At 35.1% G+C, this 19,373-nt stretch overlaps 1 protein-coding gene across 1 annotated transcript in view; it reads right to left on the bottom strand.

Annotated features, from left to right (window-relative positions):
• Positions 1-3,878: 3,878 nt before the first annotated feature.
• LOC149777702 (cytochrome P450 2U1-like) overlaps positions 3,879-19,373 on the bottom strand; it is a 30,834-nt gene continuing 15,339 nt past the window's right edge. The window contains exons 3-8 of the mRNA XM_089938753.1: positions 18,307-18,513; positions 15,519-15,657; positions 14,201-14,414; positions 7,161-7,212; positions 5,703-5,830; positions 3,879-5,264 (exon numbers count right to left, since the gene is read on the bottom strand). Of these exons, the coding sequence (XP_089794879.1) occupies positions 5,057-5,264; positions 5,703-5,830; positions 7,161-7,212; positions 14,201-14,414; positions 15,519-15,657; positions 18,307-18,513 (948 nt within the window). The 3' untranslated portion in view covers positions 3,879-5,056. The remainder of the gene's footprint in view (positions 5,265-5,702; positions 5,831-7,160; positions 7,213-14,200; positions 14,415-15,518; positions 15,658-18,306; positions 18,514-19,373) is intronic.

Here is a 19,373-nt window from a genome sequence, read left to right on the forward strand (position 1 = left end):
GGACTCAATTTTACCTCGTTTCAGCCTTCCAAATTCACACCTCCTCATGGAAGGAAGTACGTACCTTTTCCCAAATCCACCGTGGCCACCAAAGTCTGCATCAGTGTAAAAAACAACGATGACTACTTTTTCATATTGGCTGTCCTTTCCGCGCTATATCCTGCAAAGGACGTCGGGAAAACTTTCTTTAAACGCATGAACAACGTCTCCGGTAAAAACATGGAAAACATCAAACGCAACGCATAAAGAAAATGGATATCGTCAACAACAACCAACGATGGCTAGATAAACTCGTGGCCAACGATGACTTCGTCAGAATGAAAATCTTTGACGAAGAGCTTGTCGCCATCCAATCCAGAAAATCACTTCTCATGCTAGATGAACCCATCTATGTCTGTTCAGCAGTTCTAGGCCTCTCCCAAACGCTCAAGCTTAAGTTTCACTACAACTTCATCAAACGACACCAATGAGATAAAGCCACTCTGCTCCTGACCGATAAAGATTCTCTCATCTATGAAATTCACACCGACGACGTTCACGCAGATCTCTATCAAGGTCGAGATCTATTTGATCTCAGCGATTATCCAGAAACAAACCCGTTCCACAGCCAAGATAATAAAAAGAAACATGGAAAGTTCAAAGTTGAAACTTGCGGAATACCCGTCATATAATTAAAAGGACTTAGGTCCAAAATGTATTGCATCAAGCTCGACGATGATACCACCAGGAAAACGCCAAAGGAATTTTTTGTTATTTTTAAATGTGATCGGTCGCATTGCTAACATCGATCATTACAGGCAGTCATTACAGGGACATCTATGTTACTACTCCATGAGACCCTCCCGATCACAGCGACATCATCTCTCCACCATGGTCATCAACAAAAAAAGAATATGCTCACTTGACGATAAACGCTACTCCACCGATGGTATTCACACATTCGCACATAGACATTATCGTATGCAGTGATATCACGCAGTCAGCCGCAAAAGTGAGCTAGTAGGGAAGTAGCCCACACAGTGAGCCACTATCAAAGTGAGCCAGAAAATCCATAACACAATACGAGACTTAAAAGGGCACACACGTGCTCACTCTCTTATCACACAGTGATAAAAGGTGAGCCAGAACCCCCATTTTCTATCTACTACCATGTCAATTACAAGTTAAATAAGATCTTATATATTGATAAAATTTTCATCCCATTTCATAATTGAATTGTTAAAAGTTAAAAAATTTAGTACTTTTAATAGAAACCTCCTTTCAACAGTTTCAAAGCTTTATCGAAGTCAATGTGTAGTTGCACACGTGATATCTAATGTTTTTTTGTTATTGTAAACCATGATATCGTATATTGTTCTTATATCCCCACAAATGGATCTTCCATCCATGAACCAGTTTCATTGTCATTAGTTATGGTAATTTTTAATCCTATTAGCAATACACGTGGAGGCCACTTTATAGGTTGTATTAAGAGTTATTTTTTTTTTCCAATTCTATAAAAAGAAAATTCACAACTTTCTACTCATTAGGAATACAAGTAATACCACTTTTTTGAAGTTGCTGAGACACTAATTATTACATAACCATGGTTAATTGACGAAATGAGATGATATCATAAAGCTGTATTAAAACATGTCTTGAATAGGCTACTAGAGAACCCGTTGGAACGTTGACTGTTCCAACTTTTCATCCCTATGAGAGCATTTAACGTTGGAACGTTGACTATTCCAACTTTTTATCCCTATAAGAGCATTTAACGTTGGAACGTGAACTATTCCAACTTTTCATCTCTAGAAGAGCATTTAATGTTGGAACGTGGACTATTCCAACTTTTCATCTCTACAAGAGCATTTAACGTTGGAATGTGGACTATTCCAACTTTTCATCTCTACAAGAGCATTTAACGTTGGAACGTGGACTATTCCAACTTTTCATCCATATAAGACCATTTAACGTTGAACGTGGACTATTCCAACTTTTCATCCATATAAGAGCATTTAATGCTGGGACGTGGACTATTCCAACTTTTCATCCCTATAAGAGCATTTAACGTTGGAACGTGGACTATTCCAACTTTTCATCCCTATAAGAGCATTTAACGTTGGAACGTGGACTATTCCAACTTTTCATCCCTATAAGAGCATTTAACATTGGAACGTGGACTATTTCAACTTTTCATCTCTGTAGGAGCATTTAACGTTGGAACGTGGACTATTCCAACTTTTCATCTCTATAGGAGCATTTAACGTTGGAACGTGGACTATTCCAACTTTTCATCCCTATAAAAGCATTTAACGTTGGAACATGGACTATTCCAACTTTTCAGCTCTACAAGAGCATTTAACGTTGGAACGTGGACTATTCCAACTTTTCATCCCTATAAGACCATTTAACGTTGAACGTGGACTATTCCAACTTTTCATCCATATAAGAGCATTTAACGTTGGAACGTGGACCATTCCAACTTTTCATCCCTATAAAAGCATTTAACGTTGGTACGTGGACCATTCCAACTTTTCATACCTATAAGACTATTCCAACTTTTCATCGCTATAAGAGCATTTAACGTTGGAACGTGGACTATTCCAACTTTTCATCCCTACAAGAGCAGTTAACGTTGGAAAGTGGACTTTTCCAACTTTTCATCCCTTTAAGACCATTTAACGTTGGGATGTGGAGTATTCCAACATTTCATCCCTTTAAGAGCATTTAACTTTGGAACGTGGACTTTTCCAACTTTTCATCCATATAAGAGCATTTAACGTTGGAACGTGGACTATTCCAACTTTTCATCCCTATAAGAGCATTTAACGTTGGAACGTGGACTATTCCAACTTTTCATCCCTATAAGAGCATTTAACGTTGGAACGTGGACCATTCCAACTTTTCATCCTTATAAGAGCATTTAACGTTGGAACGTGGACCATTCCAACTTTTCATCCCTATAAAAGCATTTAACGTTGGAACGTGGACCATTCCAACTTTTCATCCATATAAGAGCATTTAACGTTGGAACGTGGACCATTCCAACTTTTCATCCCTATAAGACTATTCCAACTTTTCATCGCTATAAGAGCATTTAACGTTGGAACGTGGACTATTCCAACTTTTCATCGCTATAAGAGCATTTAACGTTGGAACGTGGACTTTTCCAACTTTTCATCCCTTTAAGAGCATTTAAGGTTGGGATGTGGAGTATTCCAACATTTCATCCCTTTAAGAGCATTTAACGTTGGAACGTGGACTTTTCCAACTTTTCATCCCTTTAAGAGCATTTAACGTTGGAACGTGGACTATTCCAACTTTTCATCCCTTTAAGAGCATTTAACGTTGGAACGTGGACTATTCCAACTTTTCATCCCTACAAGAGCAGTTAACGTTGGAAAGTGGACTATTCCAACTTTTCATTCCTGTAAGAGTATTTAACGTTGGGATGTGGAGTATTCCAACATTTCATCCCTTTAAGAGCATTTAACGTTGGAACGTGGATTATTCCAACTTTTCATCTCTATAAAAGCATTTAATGTTTCGGAACATGATGCCTTGCCTAAAAGTCAAGATCCTGTTTTCTATTGAGATTTTGTATATCGGTCATCAAGCATTGCCTTGAGATCGATGTTTGCTAAGATAGTTCGGTTTTCTAAATTACAAAAAATATTTGGTCGCTCTCTCACCTTTTTAAATCCGTCTAACCATAAAAATTATCATATGAACCTAACGTTTATGCTGATGCATTTTCACAATACATGCAATTCCCTCATATGATAAAATTTTAGACAGAATTGACGTAATGCAATGTCCCGACACTAAAACTATTGACATGCAAAAATTAAAGGAACCCATGATTGCTAAGTGTAGGAAAAACTAGAACGCAGAGCGACAAAGACATCAGTTATGTTTATTACATTGTATAGCAAGCATCCTCGTAATGAATGCATTGAATGTGTGTGTGTGTGTGTGTGTGTGTGTGAGAGAGAGAGAGAGAGAGAGAGAGAGAGAGAGAGAGCAAGTATTGTAAACCTGTCAAAAGCGATTGGCTGATTTTGCTGGGCTGCTTTGTATAGACAATGGTCATACTGACCAATTATATTTTTGACAATAAATGCCCTATGCAAACACAACGTTATCAGTCTAGTTTTATTATAGCATGCAAAGCAGAGGGAATATGATCAGAAATATTACAAGGAAAATATAGTCGCCATGCTTTGAAATTTATTTTATTCTGCAACCTTTGGCAATGCAAGTTATGGTCAATTCTGTCTGAGTACGTGATACTTGGTTATTCGAGGACGAGAATTGTTCTGTTTTAAGAAATGGTATCCTGCCAAAAACGTTTTAAAATTCAGCAGTAAATCCATCGGGTTCTGAATGTTATCATTCGCAGCATTTTTCACAGTTTTTGTTTCTGATCGGTAGAAAAAGATCTCTGTTTTGAAACTCGTTTTGCGTACCTTACCAGACAAATATTGATAAACTCATCAAACCCTTTATAAAGAATGGAAATATTAAAACTGTATTCAAGATTTTTAGCGCGCTGTACACACTTTTATAACAAGATCCGTAATTGTATATTTTAAAGCAGTTACCGCAATGCAAGGCCAATCTTTTTTCAAGAAAAAAAAAAGAAACTTGAAAGATTGCCACATTATGAACTTATTGTGTGCTGCATCCTTTTTACGTGCATTGTCTAAATTGACAAGATTCCATAGCCACTTGCAAACATCAGCTCCTAACACAGAAAATCAATTTCTTGCATTTATAAATTTTCCAAGTAACAAATATTCTGTTTTTAGACAATTATTGAAAATACAACTGAATTGTCTTCCTGCAGATGATTAAATGCCAGCACCTAATGTTAACAAATTTTGAGGATTCTGTCTCAGAGTTACATTATAGTAGTTGGCCGTTACATGAGCACATGTATATATATATATATATATATATATATATATATATATATATATATATATATATATATATATATATATATATATATACGTAAAAGCGTAAGATTTCGCAGGCATAATGAACAAAGTTATTTTGAAAACCAGGAATTTCATCTGGAAACTGCTCGCATGTTATAATCTGGAGGTTTCAATACCCCACCGGGAAGGAATGTCCGAGCGTCATCAGAAATTAGAGTACCTTCATCCGGCGGAAGTAAGTCAAATTTTTGAACAAGTGTTGTCAGGCAGAGGAATATCCGTGACTTAGCCAAGACTTCACCGACACAACTCCTTGGCCCGGTCCCAAAATTCACCAGTCTAAAAGTTGAATTCACAAAAGTTAAGGTCGTTTCGAAATTGGTAAATGCCAAAATAATCTCAAATTTAAGGGAAACTTTTAACAGACTGATTAAATAGAGCATTGTTTGGTTTGTTTATTCTACGATTTCTTTTTTCTTTCTCCATCGTTATAAAAAGAGACTAGATGAATTTTGCAATGTAACTGTTTTAAAGGTGTAAATAAGACGATTGTGACAGAAAGTGAAAGTCACCTTGTAGGTAGGCCCAAGTGGTGTATATTTAAATCCCACGAACTAATTTATGTTGCCTTACAGTGGAAAATATCTGCAACTAATACTATATATTTGGCATTGGTTCTTTTCAAGAAGAATAGTTACTAAAGGGTAATGTGGAAAAGAGGTATGTAGATATTATTTTAAGCTGTGTCTTTTCTATGGACAATTTGCTTCCACTTACGATTGTCTTAGAGTATGTTCTGCTGGCAGTAGTCCGCCATTCTCGTCCAGGAAACGTTCTGGTCTGAAAATCCAGGGGTCACCCCATATTGCAGGATCATGGTGAATTGTCCAGATGTTCATCATTATCTGAAGAAACAAAACACAAAATGCTCAAATACGCATGCTCCAATTTGATCTGGAAAAGCAAACAAAGTTGAATCAAAGCTAACTGCATTGTAATGTATGCTGTCGAGTATGACGCATTTATCCCAGTCATTGTAGTGTATACTGTCGAGTATGACGCATTTATTCCAGTCATTGTAGTGTATACTGTCGAGTATGGCGCATTTAACCCAGTCATTGTAACGTATACTGTCGAGTATGACGCATTTATCCCAGTCATTGTAATGTATATTGTCGAGTATGACTCATTTATCTCAGTCCTTGTAATGTATACTGTCGAGTATGACGCATTTATCCCAGTCATTACGAAGATAAAGAGATAAGGGGAGTCACATGCAGTTGTCTAGTACACAGATGCATATTGTTAAGATTTAATTAAGATTCAATACCAGTATTAAACATTAGTTTTGTCATTGTAGTTATAACTACATACAGGGCCAACAGGATTCAATGTACCCATTTTCCATCAACTGTACATTAGCCGGCACCATAACTCTCTCTGTCTCTGTCTCTGTCTGTCTGTCTGTCTGTCTCTCTGAGTTGTCCGTCTCAGTTAACAACTAATCAGTGAACATATTCAAACTAAGCTTCTTTTGTAGTTTATAAGCTACCTTCAAAGATTGTTCTTGTTTTGGGGTTGAACGCCATTTCTCAGCGCAATATAGGCTATACATGGCGGTCAGTATACCTGGCGTTGAAGGAACCCAATAAAAACTTGGCAAGAACTACCGACCCACGGAAAGCAATTGGCAGCGTCTCACATACCCACATTGGTCGAACTTGAGACTCGAACCTACGTGAACAGAGGTAAGATGGGAGTGATCGGTAAAGGCGAGCGCTTTAGACCATTAGGCGGCCTGGGGTCCTCCTACATAAATAGTTGGTGTGTCATTTTTTCTCATTGTGTTGGAATTAGACTGTGGCAGAGGGAAACACATATATTAAAATCTATATTGTATTGATTTGCATTTCATGTTAGACTAATACGCCTATTTATCAAGTGACCAATTCACGTCAGTTAAACTTTGTTTTCATAATCAGCACAACAAATATTACATAACGTTTACATATATATATATATATATATATATATATATATATATATATATATATATATATATATATATATAACATAAATGACGACATTAGTAACGAATGTCAATAAATGCACTGTTCAATTCAGATTTTTTCGGAACATTGCTATTTTTTTGTTCATTTACTATCTCGTAATTCAGAAAATTTTCCAAATTGTAGATTCTCAAGTATATTTTCATCAGAATATTCTAGGTCTTACCAATGAGTCTTTGGGTATGATGTATCCTTCAAGTTCCACTTCTTCCATGGCACTAGAAACAAAAGGAAAGAAAAAGTAAATTTCATAATCTTAAACTCGTATTGCATATTACATGTAGCTATTATCGATATCAATGTGTCCATTGTTTGCATTTATTAATTGCCCTTGCACACAGAATTGTCATCTGGTATCTTGGTAAATTGCACCAATAATATAGTATTGCCCTTAATCAAAGAGGGGATAGAGAAAGGCAGTATATCGTGATAGTAAACTCTATCAACTTTACTCTGACCATGGTGTAGTACAATGCACTCTACCAATTTCAGGAATCATCTTGTGAAAATTTGCATCCCTTGCAATAGTGCTGCCTGCTGAGCATTATCTATATTTTTTGCTAATTTTGTCAAATAACGGGAAATGTATAATTTGCGCATGTCTTATAGGCAGATACCTCCAGGTGTCAGACTTTAGATAGAAAAAAACATGCGGCAGAGAAATGATTGCCTAATGACTACCAAATGGATTGAATTGGGTATAGTAAACGGTCTACTGGTATCACTGACCGACATGACTGTTAACTCTTAAATGGTCAGTGCAATGGAAGGTAGTAGTAAGGATATGAGAGATTTCGGATTGTTAAAGCGGATTAAAGCACACTAAACCAGACAGTCATGTTTGTGTGCATCTGCATTTCGTTTGCCTTGTACGGGGATTTAAAGATCAAAATTGAAAAACTACTAGTACAGTATACAGTGCAGCTAACAGTGAGGGAGCTGCAAAACCATGTGTGTGTGCATCACCATATTACATTCTATGTTTAACCACTGAAACGAATTTTAATTTGAATTTTTTCCAGAACATCACACATGCAGCCTAAATAAACAACTCTAAAATTAACAACGCACTGGCACTTTCTAATATTCTTCAAATTAGCACATTCATGCTCATCTGGAGCAACAATAACAGGAAAGGACACATTTTTACTCTCAGAAAGACCCCATTATACTTTTAAGATTAGAATTTAGATTAACACACATCTGCCTTAGAATCTTGGGAATCTTGGAATATTGTGCCGCGCTATCTGTAGTTATTTACTACTTCTCAGTTTGTGTCATTAGTGACGTGTCACATTCAGGAAACGGTTTCCGTTTGTGTGGTGACAACACGATTTTTTTTCAATGGCCTTAATGGTACTATGTTGGAGGTAACATTGACATTATTTCGGTCTTTTAATTCAACCTCATCACAATCATCATTTCTGAAGAAAAGGCCATGTAAAGATGTTTATAGTTATCAAGACGACTTGTACCAAACTTGGTATTTTTAATACAAAGTAACTATAAATTGTACCATATTTTTTTTCTTCAAACGTTGGTTTGGATATTCACTCGTGACAAGCATCTGTTATGAAACTCTTTGGCAATAAGACATGCCGTCACAAACGGGTAGAGATATTGTTTATCTGGCCACTGTTGACATAAAATTGTTGGTTTTATCATCACCAATTAGACTGATGTCTGTTGGTCTTATCATCACAAATTACACTAACGCATGTTAGTCTTGTCATCACCAATTAGACTGATGCCTGTTGGTCTTATCATTACCAATTAGACTGATGCCTGTTGGTCTTATCATCAGCAATTAGACTGATGCCTGTTGGTCTTATCATCACCAATTAGACTGATGCCTGTTGGTCTTATCATCACCAATTAGACTGATGCCCAGTTAGGTATACAAGGATGCCTTAAATTAATACTCCATATCTCTATGCCCATCAGATAAGGAGAAATAGCTAGATCATAATTTCAATATGGCTTCTAAGGCAGCCATATTTTAGGTCTTGTCTTGTCGACACCATTTTTATTTGGGACCAACTATATAATTATCATAAGTAATATCCCATAGCAAGAAGAAGCTATAAGTAATATAGTGAAAACCCATAGCAATATTACATTATTATTGGGGAAGAAGCGGCAAAAAAGTTGTTAAGATGACCGCCATCGCAGCCATGCTGGAGACTTGCTCACCATCATTTGTATACATGATCAGCAACATAGTATATAAATTCTTTACACAATGGAACAACATAGTATATGAACTCTTTATACAATGGAACAACACAGTATATGAACTCTTTATACAGTGGAACAACATAGTATATGAACTCTTTATACAATGAAACAACATAGTATATGAACTCTTTATACAATGGAACAACATAGTATATGAACTCTTTATACAATGAAACAACATAGTATACGAACTCTTTATATAATGAAACAACATAGTATATGAACTCTTTATACAATGAAACAACATAGTATACGAACTCTTTATACAATGAAACAACATAGTATATGAACTCTTTATACAATGAAACAACTTAGTATATGAACTCTTTATACAATGGAACAACATAGTATATGAACTCTTTATACAATGAAACAACATAGTATATGAACTCTTTATCAATGGAACAACATAGTATATGAACTCTTTATACAATGGAACAACATAGTATATGAACTCTTTATCAATGGAACAACATAGTATATAAATTCTTTATACAATGGAACAACATAGTATATGAACTCTTTATACAATGGAACAACATAGTATATGAACTCTTTATACAATGGAACAACATAGTATATGAACTCTTTATACAATGGAACAACATAGTATATGAACTCTTTATCAATGGAACAACATAGTATATGAACTCTTTATACAATGGAACAACATAGTATATGAACTCTTTATACAATGAAACAACATAGTATATGAACTCTTTACACAATGGAACAACAGTATATGAACTCTTTATACAATGGAACAACTTAGTATATGAACTCTTTATACAATGAAACAACATAGTATATGAACTCTTTATACAATGGAACAACATAGTATATGAACTCTTTATACAATGGAACAACATAGTATATGAACTCTTTATACAATGGAACAACTTAGTATATGAACTCTTTATACAATGAAACAACATAGTATATGAACTCTTTATACAATGAAACAGCATAGTATACGAACTCTTTATACAATGGAACAACATAGTATATGAACTCTTTATACAATGGAACAACATAGTATATGAACTCTTTATACAATGGAACAACAGTATATGAACTCTTTATACAATGGAACAACATAGTATATGAACTCTTTATACAATGAAACAACAGTATATGAACTCTTTATACAATGGAACAACATAGTATATGAACTCTTTATACAATGAAACAACATAGTATATGAACTCTTTATACAATGAAACAACTTAGTATATGAACTCTTTATACAATGGAACAACATAGTATACGAACTCTTTATACAATGGAACAACATAGTATATGAACTCTTTATACAATGGAACAACATAGTATATGAACTCTTTATACAATGGAACAACATAGTATATGAACTCTTTATACAGTGGAACAACATAGTATATGAACTCTTTATACAATGAAACAACATAGTATATGAACTCTTTATCAATGGAACAACATAGTATATGAACTCTTTATCAATGGAACAACATAGTATATGAACTCTTTATACAATGAAACAACATAGTATATGAACTCTTTATCAATGGAACAACATAGTATATGAACTCTTTATACAATGGAACAACATAGTATATGAACTCTTTATACAATGAAACAACATAGTATATGAACTCTTTATCAATGGAACAACATAGTATATGAACTCTTTATACAATGGAACAACATAGTATATGAACTCTTTATACAGTGGAACAACATAGTATATGAACTCTTTATACAATGAAACAACACAGTATATGAACTCATTATCCAACGAAACAAGAAACTACGGCCATCCATTTTAGAACAAAAGGTAAACGATTTGCAAGATGGCCACCATGTTGCGATATTGGAATCAGATTCATGCTGAACAAGTCACATATAATTACAAATCTTCTAATAAACTTACTTTACCTATGGGATAAGTAATTAAGAAAGGATTCGGTCGTTAGGTTTGAGATCAGATTAGCACAAATTTAATTGTGTATCACGTAGACACAAATGTCGTTAATTGAAACCAAGTGTCGATACAACCTTTCGTCTAGGAAGAACACACTAACAAGACTTTCAAAATTGACACCGTGATATCCACAATGAATGTTAAATCTGCCATTTTCACTTAGGACCAGAGGGATCTCATAAGCAGCGTTTGACAGAAAACATCAGGCTTATATGGCCATCTTTACGGAATATTGCTTATAAGACGAGATAGCAGTCTTTTAAGCAATGCTAGATACCCGATGGGGACATCATTTCTTCTTAAGATAACCTTGGTGTCAAAAGGAGTATCGATACAAATATTTTAACTGCTCGAAATATTGAATGCTGGATCGTTACCATTTTCACTGAGAACCAATCAGACTTCATAAATAAGTTTTTCGGTGAAAACTCCATTTCATTCCCACCATCAATAAAATGAATTGTAGAGGTCAATAGATTTTCAAAACTGCCACTAACGGCATCTATATTGGAGTCTTTGGTTTGGGCCTTGCACACATTTTAATGCATCTGTGAATCAGGATGCATTATTCCCTGTATTCCATGAGGACCAGCGATAACAAACGAAAGCAGGATGACAGACGTCGACGACACGATCTATGGTCAGTAGAGTTAGAAATCAAATTCTGCCAATACTGAAAAAATCTCCATTTCCAAGATCGTAAAAGCCTCCAAAATAATATTCTATCTTAGCCATTACCACTTATCATTTTTTCGCAAATTCATTTAAATCATGGCCTGTATGTAGGCTTTTGAAAGACTGTTGAAAGACAGAAGGTTGTTGCAATATTCCATGGCACCAACTCAATCAGATCGTAGGAAAAGCCTTCATTTCTACACCCCAAAGAAAAGGACGGTCATGCTGACGTCATCGAATCCTGTCATTAATTAAATCCTTTTCTTTTCAATTTCCCCGCTAATAACTTTTGGAAGACCTAAAACTTGACAATCCTTTCATATTCCATATCTTATAGAAACATGGATGATATTGTTATATCTGAAACGTATCTGCTACACTGTAGAGTACCTAATTAAAATATCATTGAGAGCATCGAAAGGGCAGATTAATCAGTCAAAGGTGTCCTGCAATCACAAGATCTTGACTGGAAGATTATATTTGCTGGATGCAAATAGCATATACCTGTACGTGTTCTGTAAACTTGGAAATACTATTTAAATTCATAACTTCACAGAAGTCTTTGGTCATTGTTGTAGGGTCTAACGCCATTTTTCAGCACACGATAGGCTATACATGGCGGCCAGTATAAATGATGGAGGAAGAACGCGGGAAAACCCCGGAAAGAACCACTGACCCACGAGAAGCTACTGGCAAGCTTTCTCAAATACCCACATTAGCCGAATCCGAGACTCGAAGTCTTTGGAACATTAGATCTAATTGCAAAGTGACACCCCTTATTCTCGCAAAAATCGAAGAGATGATGTGGTATTGTGAAACTCGCTTTTAGGACACATATATCCAACCTACTCATTCCTCCAAGGATGAACTTCGACTAAAATGCATACTTTGCCAGTGTCCACTGACAGTAGAATGTATTGTTGTCCAGTCAATAGACTTCCACCTTCTGTTTGCCATGGTTAATGGAAATACTTCACTTTCTATACAAATGCAGATTACATAAAAAATTTTGACTTTTGTTCGACTTATATATCTTTTCTTTGTTTTGTTAATTTGTTTTTAATTTTAAGCAACTTCAACATGTATTAATTTAATATTTTATTTTGAATGACATGGTGTCTAAGTATATTTGAAAGGATTTATCTTCCTAATTTGGTTTTCAATTTTAACCGTTACATACATAGAACTTATTTTTTTAACTGACACAATATAGCAAAAATAATAAGGTGACGTGCCGTTAAACACCACGCACCATGCTATTCATACTTAAAAGACTTCGGATTCGTGTCTTTTTGTGGCATGTTGGAATCTCGGACTCGATAATGATCCCTTCATGCATATATATATATGCCGAAAAGCCATTTTAGAGCATACTGATTTCATCTCACCGGAAGTTACGTCATGGATAGATCTGAACCTTGTTAGAAAGATACAAACGCAAGGTTTTATTCATAATACATTTATTTGTGAATATATATTGGTTTTGGGATATCGTAATTGAATTACTGTTGTTAAACCTACAAACATACAGCATAGTAGACTATATATACAAAAGGAAAATAAATTCTTGAGTTGGTGGGAATCAATTATACTCAACGGGTCGGTTGTCCCTTGATTGTAGCTTTATACGATCGGATGTCCTCTGATACCAATCATTTGGTTAATCTTCTACGCTTATATACATAGCAGTACCAACAGTATCTATTTAACATCCAATATAATATCTTCCATCCATTTACATTGGTCTCTTTCCTGCATACGAGATCTGTGTCATCATATTTCTCTTGCTGTACTATATAATATCTCGCCCATACCACATGTATCAAGATCATAGACAAATTAGTCAGTTTTAGAGTGTATACATGTGTTAATAGGCCTAATCACTACCAACATATTTCGGCCTATAGTTTCGCTACAGAAACGAATTGATGTGTGTATGTATGTTTGTATGTATGTGTGTATGTCTATTTCATTGATTAGATTGAGAGACAACATCGTGCTAAGGCATCCGAAGTCAAATACCTTTGTCAAGACGGCAGACTATCTGTTATTGACATGACAATAGCCCGCGTCGAGCTGCTGAAGTTAAGGTACTAGACGCCTTGCCAGAATGAGTCGGATTCGATTCCCACCATCAGATCAGTCTCGAGCGGCTGCCATTAGGTTTCCTTGGGCAAGGTACTTTAATCTACCGTTGACCATAAAATATAATATTTTAAGTGTTGCCATGACACGACAAAATACTCAAATATCACCGAATCTATGTCTTTATGTTCGCAAGTCTTATAAGGCTATTCATGAAGAGGGTGGCTAGAGAAAAATAAAGTACATACCGATGAGGAGCGGATATAGGCACAGGTGTGATGTAGCGTAGTGCCTCTAGTATTACTGCCTCTGTGTACGACATGGCAGGTCTGTCTTGAAGGCTGGGATATCTGTCCAAGCCAACCACTTTGACGATTTCTTGATATATCTTGTCTACACACTCGTGGTTATGAAGAAGGACTAAGAGAATGCCGAGGGTGCTATTTGTGACGCTACTAATTCCTGAAAAGATGAGACTTGTCTGAATAGAGCATTTTATGAACATTGCTTTGTTCAAAGACGTTAGTGATCACGGATTAACAAATAATCATGCAGCCATGCAAAATCAAGGACCTGGAAAAGTGAATATATAGATCGAGGGAAAGAGGGACAATCTACGATAACCTAAACGTATGTATGGACAGATAAAGACAGTAATTATTAGGCAGCACATTTAGCACATTATCATGTTGGGAAAACGGAGGTGAGGGTCGTTCCCAAGGACACGGTCCAGCACCCAACTATGTGTGGCCTTGGCCAATATTGAACCAGCAAACCTAGTAATATACGTCCACGCTCTACAAACTCAGCTACTTGAACCCTCAACATACATAATAAGCAAATATAAGTATTGTAAATATTTTGGAATGTTTGCTCCAGTTCATTTTATTTAAAGCTCTCTAATATAAAAGCAATACTCTCGGCGGTTACGACAGTTAAGTACTTTAAGATGATGAGTCGGTAACCCTATCAAAAGGACAATGACATCCAAACACACAAACACTGTGCTAACAAATCAGTGTCGCAAACAATGTCTTGATTATTTAATTACTTAGTACGCCCCCTTCGATTTCTAGTGATTTCAAGGTCAAATTTGTGCCTACAATGAATCGGACGGGTCTTACAACATATTTTACATAATGATACGCACTTCCAAATGTTTGCACCGAGATGACATTTCCTCGGCATGTCAAGTGGACCCAATTGCAAGTTACACATGGGATGTTGGTGTTCTGTATTTAAATGAGATGACACCACCGTTCTTTACTTGCATTGTCAGCAGGCTCTACTCCGCCAACAGAACGTACCAATCAAGTGTGATTGAGTATGTGGTATTCCTGTATTTTCATTGAGCTCACCTCCTTTTACAAAGAAAGCCAAAATATTGAGATTGATATGCGAATTTCTCGATTTTAAAACAGTTCATTCTCTCAGGGATACAGCTTTCCCCGAGCTTCTAAAAGAGTTGACCTGTTTGCGTTTTATTCAAATATCAATCCAATTCATCCTACCACTATTTAGACTTCCCAAAACAAAGCGTTGAACGGTTAACGCTGAGAAAATTACCACCAAATATAACATCCTGGATGATTGCCTTGATATGAGGATCAGTCAGACATTGTATTTCTCCATCATTCCTTTCTTCCGATTGGAGTTTGAAGAAAAAATCGACCAATCCACGCTCCTGTCCGGGTTGGTACGTTTCCTGTTAAACATTTTAAAGATTACATGTGAGTATTTATTGATATGAACAGGTATTCTCCTAGCAGTGTGACTTGAAATGGGTACTGATTATGAACGCATTAAAATAATACAAAATACAACGTAAGTTGGAGTTCTATCTTTTATTGTTTTTATATTTTCTTGCATTGTACATGTGTATCTCAAATGAGACATAATTTACAAAATAAAACTTTAATATAAAAGATCAGATTATTTTGGAGTGATATGTTTTCCACACAGAAAAAATATAGCCTTTTTATCGCTTGATTTTAAAGGCAAGCACTGATGTCTAACAAGGTCAATGAAAGGCATATAATCTGAACATTTCGATTCTTGATTAACGCGAAATGTGTTCTATTATATTATCCTTACGCAATTATAGAAAAATTTCTTGTAACCCATACTATAAGTTAATTTGTTTCTTTGAGGCAATTTAATTCTCAGTGAATGTTAATCATCATTGAACCAATGTTAAAAACATACGTCCATTCGTGTACCGTTTGTACACAACAAAAACTAATTAAGTGAGAGTTCCATGTGCTTTGACTATGCCCAGGCGTACCAACTGTTTCAGACATGTGACAAATTAAAGTTCCGAACCAAGAAATAATAGATGATAAAATAATCGAAGGTTGCGTCAGTCTCGTATCTCATTTCTACTGTTTTTTGTGGTTGTAAACACGAATGTCCGAGTTTATTCAATTATTTTGTTTATGACTAATAAACTCAAGACCATCATTGCTGTGTTGGCGTAATGTTTAACGATATAGTACTAAAACATTTAAGGGGTCTAGAATCCATTAGGAAGTAACTGTTATGAGATTCCGTGTCGTGGTCACAATATTGTATTAATAAACAATAAAAACATTACCATCTGGACCCCCCCTATTGAAAAACTGCTGTCACTTGATAACTTTCGAGAAACAAGATTAGTGCTTACTTATTATTACCACGATATTCCACACCCTTTACGCTTGGAGGGGAAAGGGTAGGCGGTTCGTCATGCGAACAACGCACGAATGAAAATTATAAATGTTATGTTACGAGTCTATGCTCTTAAAAAGTAACAGAAAGACATAAAAAGCAACACGCGTTGTTAAATTCAACAATAACTTTTTTCCCGAGAATACAAAATGAAAATGAAAAGAAAGAACCTACGGTTTTGAGAATTTAATCCCCAACTAATTCTAAAATTACAGATACAGGTACTAATAATAAAACTTCTGAAAAAAAACTTTTGTGGAATTTCAAATTAAATCCATCGCTGAAGGTGTTCACGTGCCTGTGGGTGGCACGTAAGGTGCTGATGTGCCAGACATTTATTGTTGAAAAGACAGTAATACAATAAAAGAAGAAATCCTTATTTGAAATTTCAGTATAATTCAAATCGCCTCTGTTTCCAATAATATTATCAGAGACGTTTTGTATTTGCAGAGAAGAAATGGTTACTATTACCTGATGGAATTTTACCTTCTAGCAACTTTTTAATGTTTAAAAAACTAAAATGTTTGTTATAATTAGAACGTCTAGTATTAAACTTATTATATATAAACTGGAATATGTAAATTGTAAGGGGATTCAAATAATCTAGACCCGGACCCAAATAAAAAGTTGCATTCAATTAATAATGATCCTAATTTTAAACTCTGACAAATAAATAATAGTAACGCTGTGTATTAGTTTTGTACACAATAAAATATATCCATATTTCAGGTCAAGTAGAAAATAGACGAGATTTTTGACTAGGTTAAGTCAAAACAACCAATCTTTCATTACAATATCATATAATGCAAAAAGACAATATTCAATGAAACGATGCAAATTAAGTATACAAAACAGCTAATATTGTCAAATACCGACAGAGGTTTAAAGTTAACTGTAAGAAGTTAACAGGAAACAGTTGCGCTTGTATACATTTTTATTTCTTCACAGTTCTCCCATGGATCTACTCAATAGAATGCTCTTTACAGCATGGGCTGATGGAATTGATCAGTCTGGGTTGACGCACGTGTTTTAAGAAATTTCTAGAACAAGGAGCTGATGTGTCTAGCACGGTCTTCCATGAGGAAAACATTTTGAATCATGAAACGATTTATGATTAAAATAACGAACTAAATATTTTGTACAATGTTTAGTTAATAGTAGACAAATGAGGAGAAAAACTGTGTTCAGTTCCTAAGTTTAATTCCACTGTTCAGCAGAGCTAACGTCATAAAAATGAGCAAGGGGAGAAAACCCAAGACTAATAGGAAGCTAACTTCCTACATCATCTGGCTGGTTCAAGCTTATTACCGTGCACTAATTTCCAACGTCAGTTGAATTCCAAGAATGCAAAGGCACATTGTAAATGGGTAATGTTAAAATATTTATTCTTAAAAATTCTCTCCATTATTTAAATCATAAATTATTCGTTAATTAGTATATAAGATTATTGCTCAAGATCGGACTGACCTGAAGTTTTGATGATATAAGCTTGCATTCTAAATTTACTCGGAATCTGAACACACATGAAACTACTATTCGAAAACAAACGTTTACAGCTTGACGGACAACGGGCGATGCAAGGCGGACTAAAGCATATAAATATGTTCGCTTGGCCTTTGGCCAGATGAACTAAATAAATTGTACGCACCTTCTGTGACTGGAAGAATTTTTTCAGTAGCTCCTCTTTAGTTTTCTCTATGCGTCTGTAGATCCACCCCGTGTTCGTAGGCAAAAAGCGTAAAAACGGAAAGGTCAAAAGCATGGTGTCTGTCGATGCATCCAGTAACCTCTTGATGGCGTCGTTGTATTCCCAAATCACTTTTGCATCGGTCTCGTCCAACACGGAGCCAGAATACTGCGTACACAGTTCAGTCATATTGCTAATACATAAAACTACACTCACAAAATTGAACGTAATTATAGAAAGATCGCGCTAAATATATTACGCTAGAAATACTGGATAGAAGGAAAAAACAAAATGCTTTTGTACTCTAAAAGTTGCCTCTAAATCGGAAAATAAAATTTTCTACAAGGATTCCTTAATTGGAATAAACGTTAGGCAGACAGGTAGAAATATCGCTGTTCTTTTTACCAGAAATACCCTTGTTCGAGTTTTTAACTTTAAAGTGAGCTTAATCTGGAAAACTAAGGTGGAAATGAATTCAAATGTTTGGCTCGAATGTTGCATATCTACGCAGCATAGAGTTTATAAAGTATTCAGAACAAATCATTCCACTGTAGTATATGTTAATACTAGCATCCAGTGTTCCAAGTATTGGATATATTTCCAAGACTATATACGTATATGCCTATATATTTAGATACACATAAGGATATATATATATATATATATATATATATATATATATATATATATATATATATATATATATATATATATATATATATATATATAATTGGCACAAGATTTAAAGAATACAGTTAAACTTTTAACATGCTACATTGACATTTAGTTAGACAGTTGTTGAGAGATTTTTTATAAATTTGAACAAATGTTGAATTACATTTGGACAAATTGCAAGCTGAATACGCTCTAAAATGGACATTTGTCTGTCAAGGTTTTTAATCCTAGCAATTGAAAGAACCATTGAAACATTGTACGAACCACTTTACACTGGACGAAGACAGACTAAAAGGTGAACAAATACAACTGAACCTTAAATGTTTCAACGAAGATTGTGTGAAAATCCGTTC

Source organism: Sinohyriopsis cumingii, chromosome 17, assembly GCF_028554795.1.
Source record: "Sinohyriopsis cumingii isolate HCF-2022 chromosome 17, ASM2855479v2, whole genome shotgun sequence".
NCBI classification, from domain to species: Eukaryota; Metazoa; Mollusca; class Bivalvia; order Unionida; family Unionidae; genus Sinohyriopsis; species Sinohyriopsis cumingii.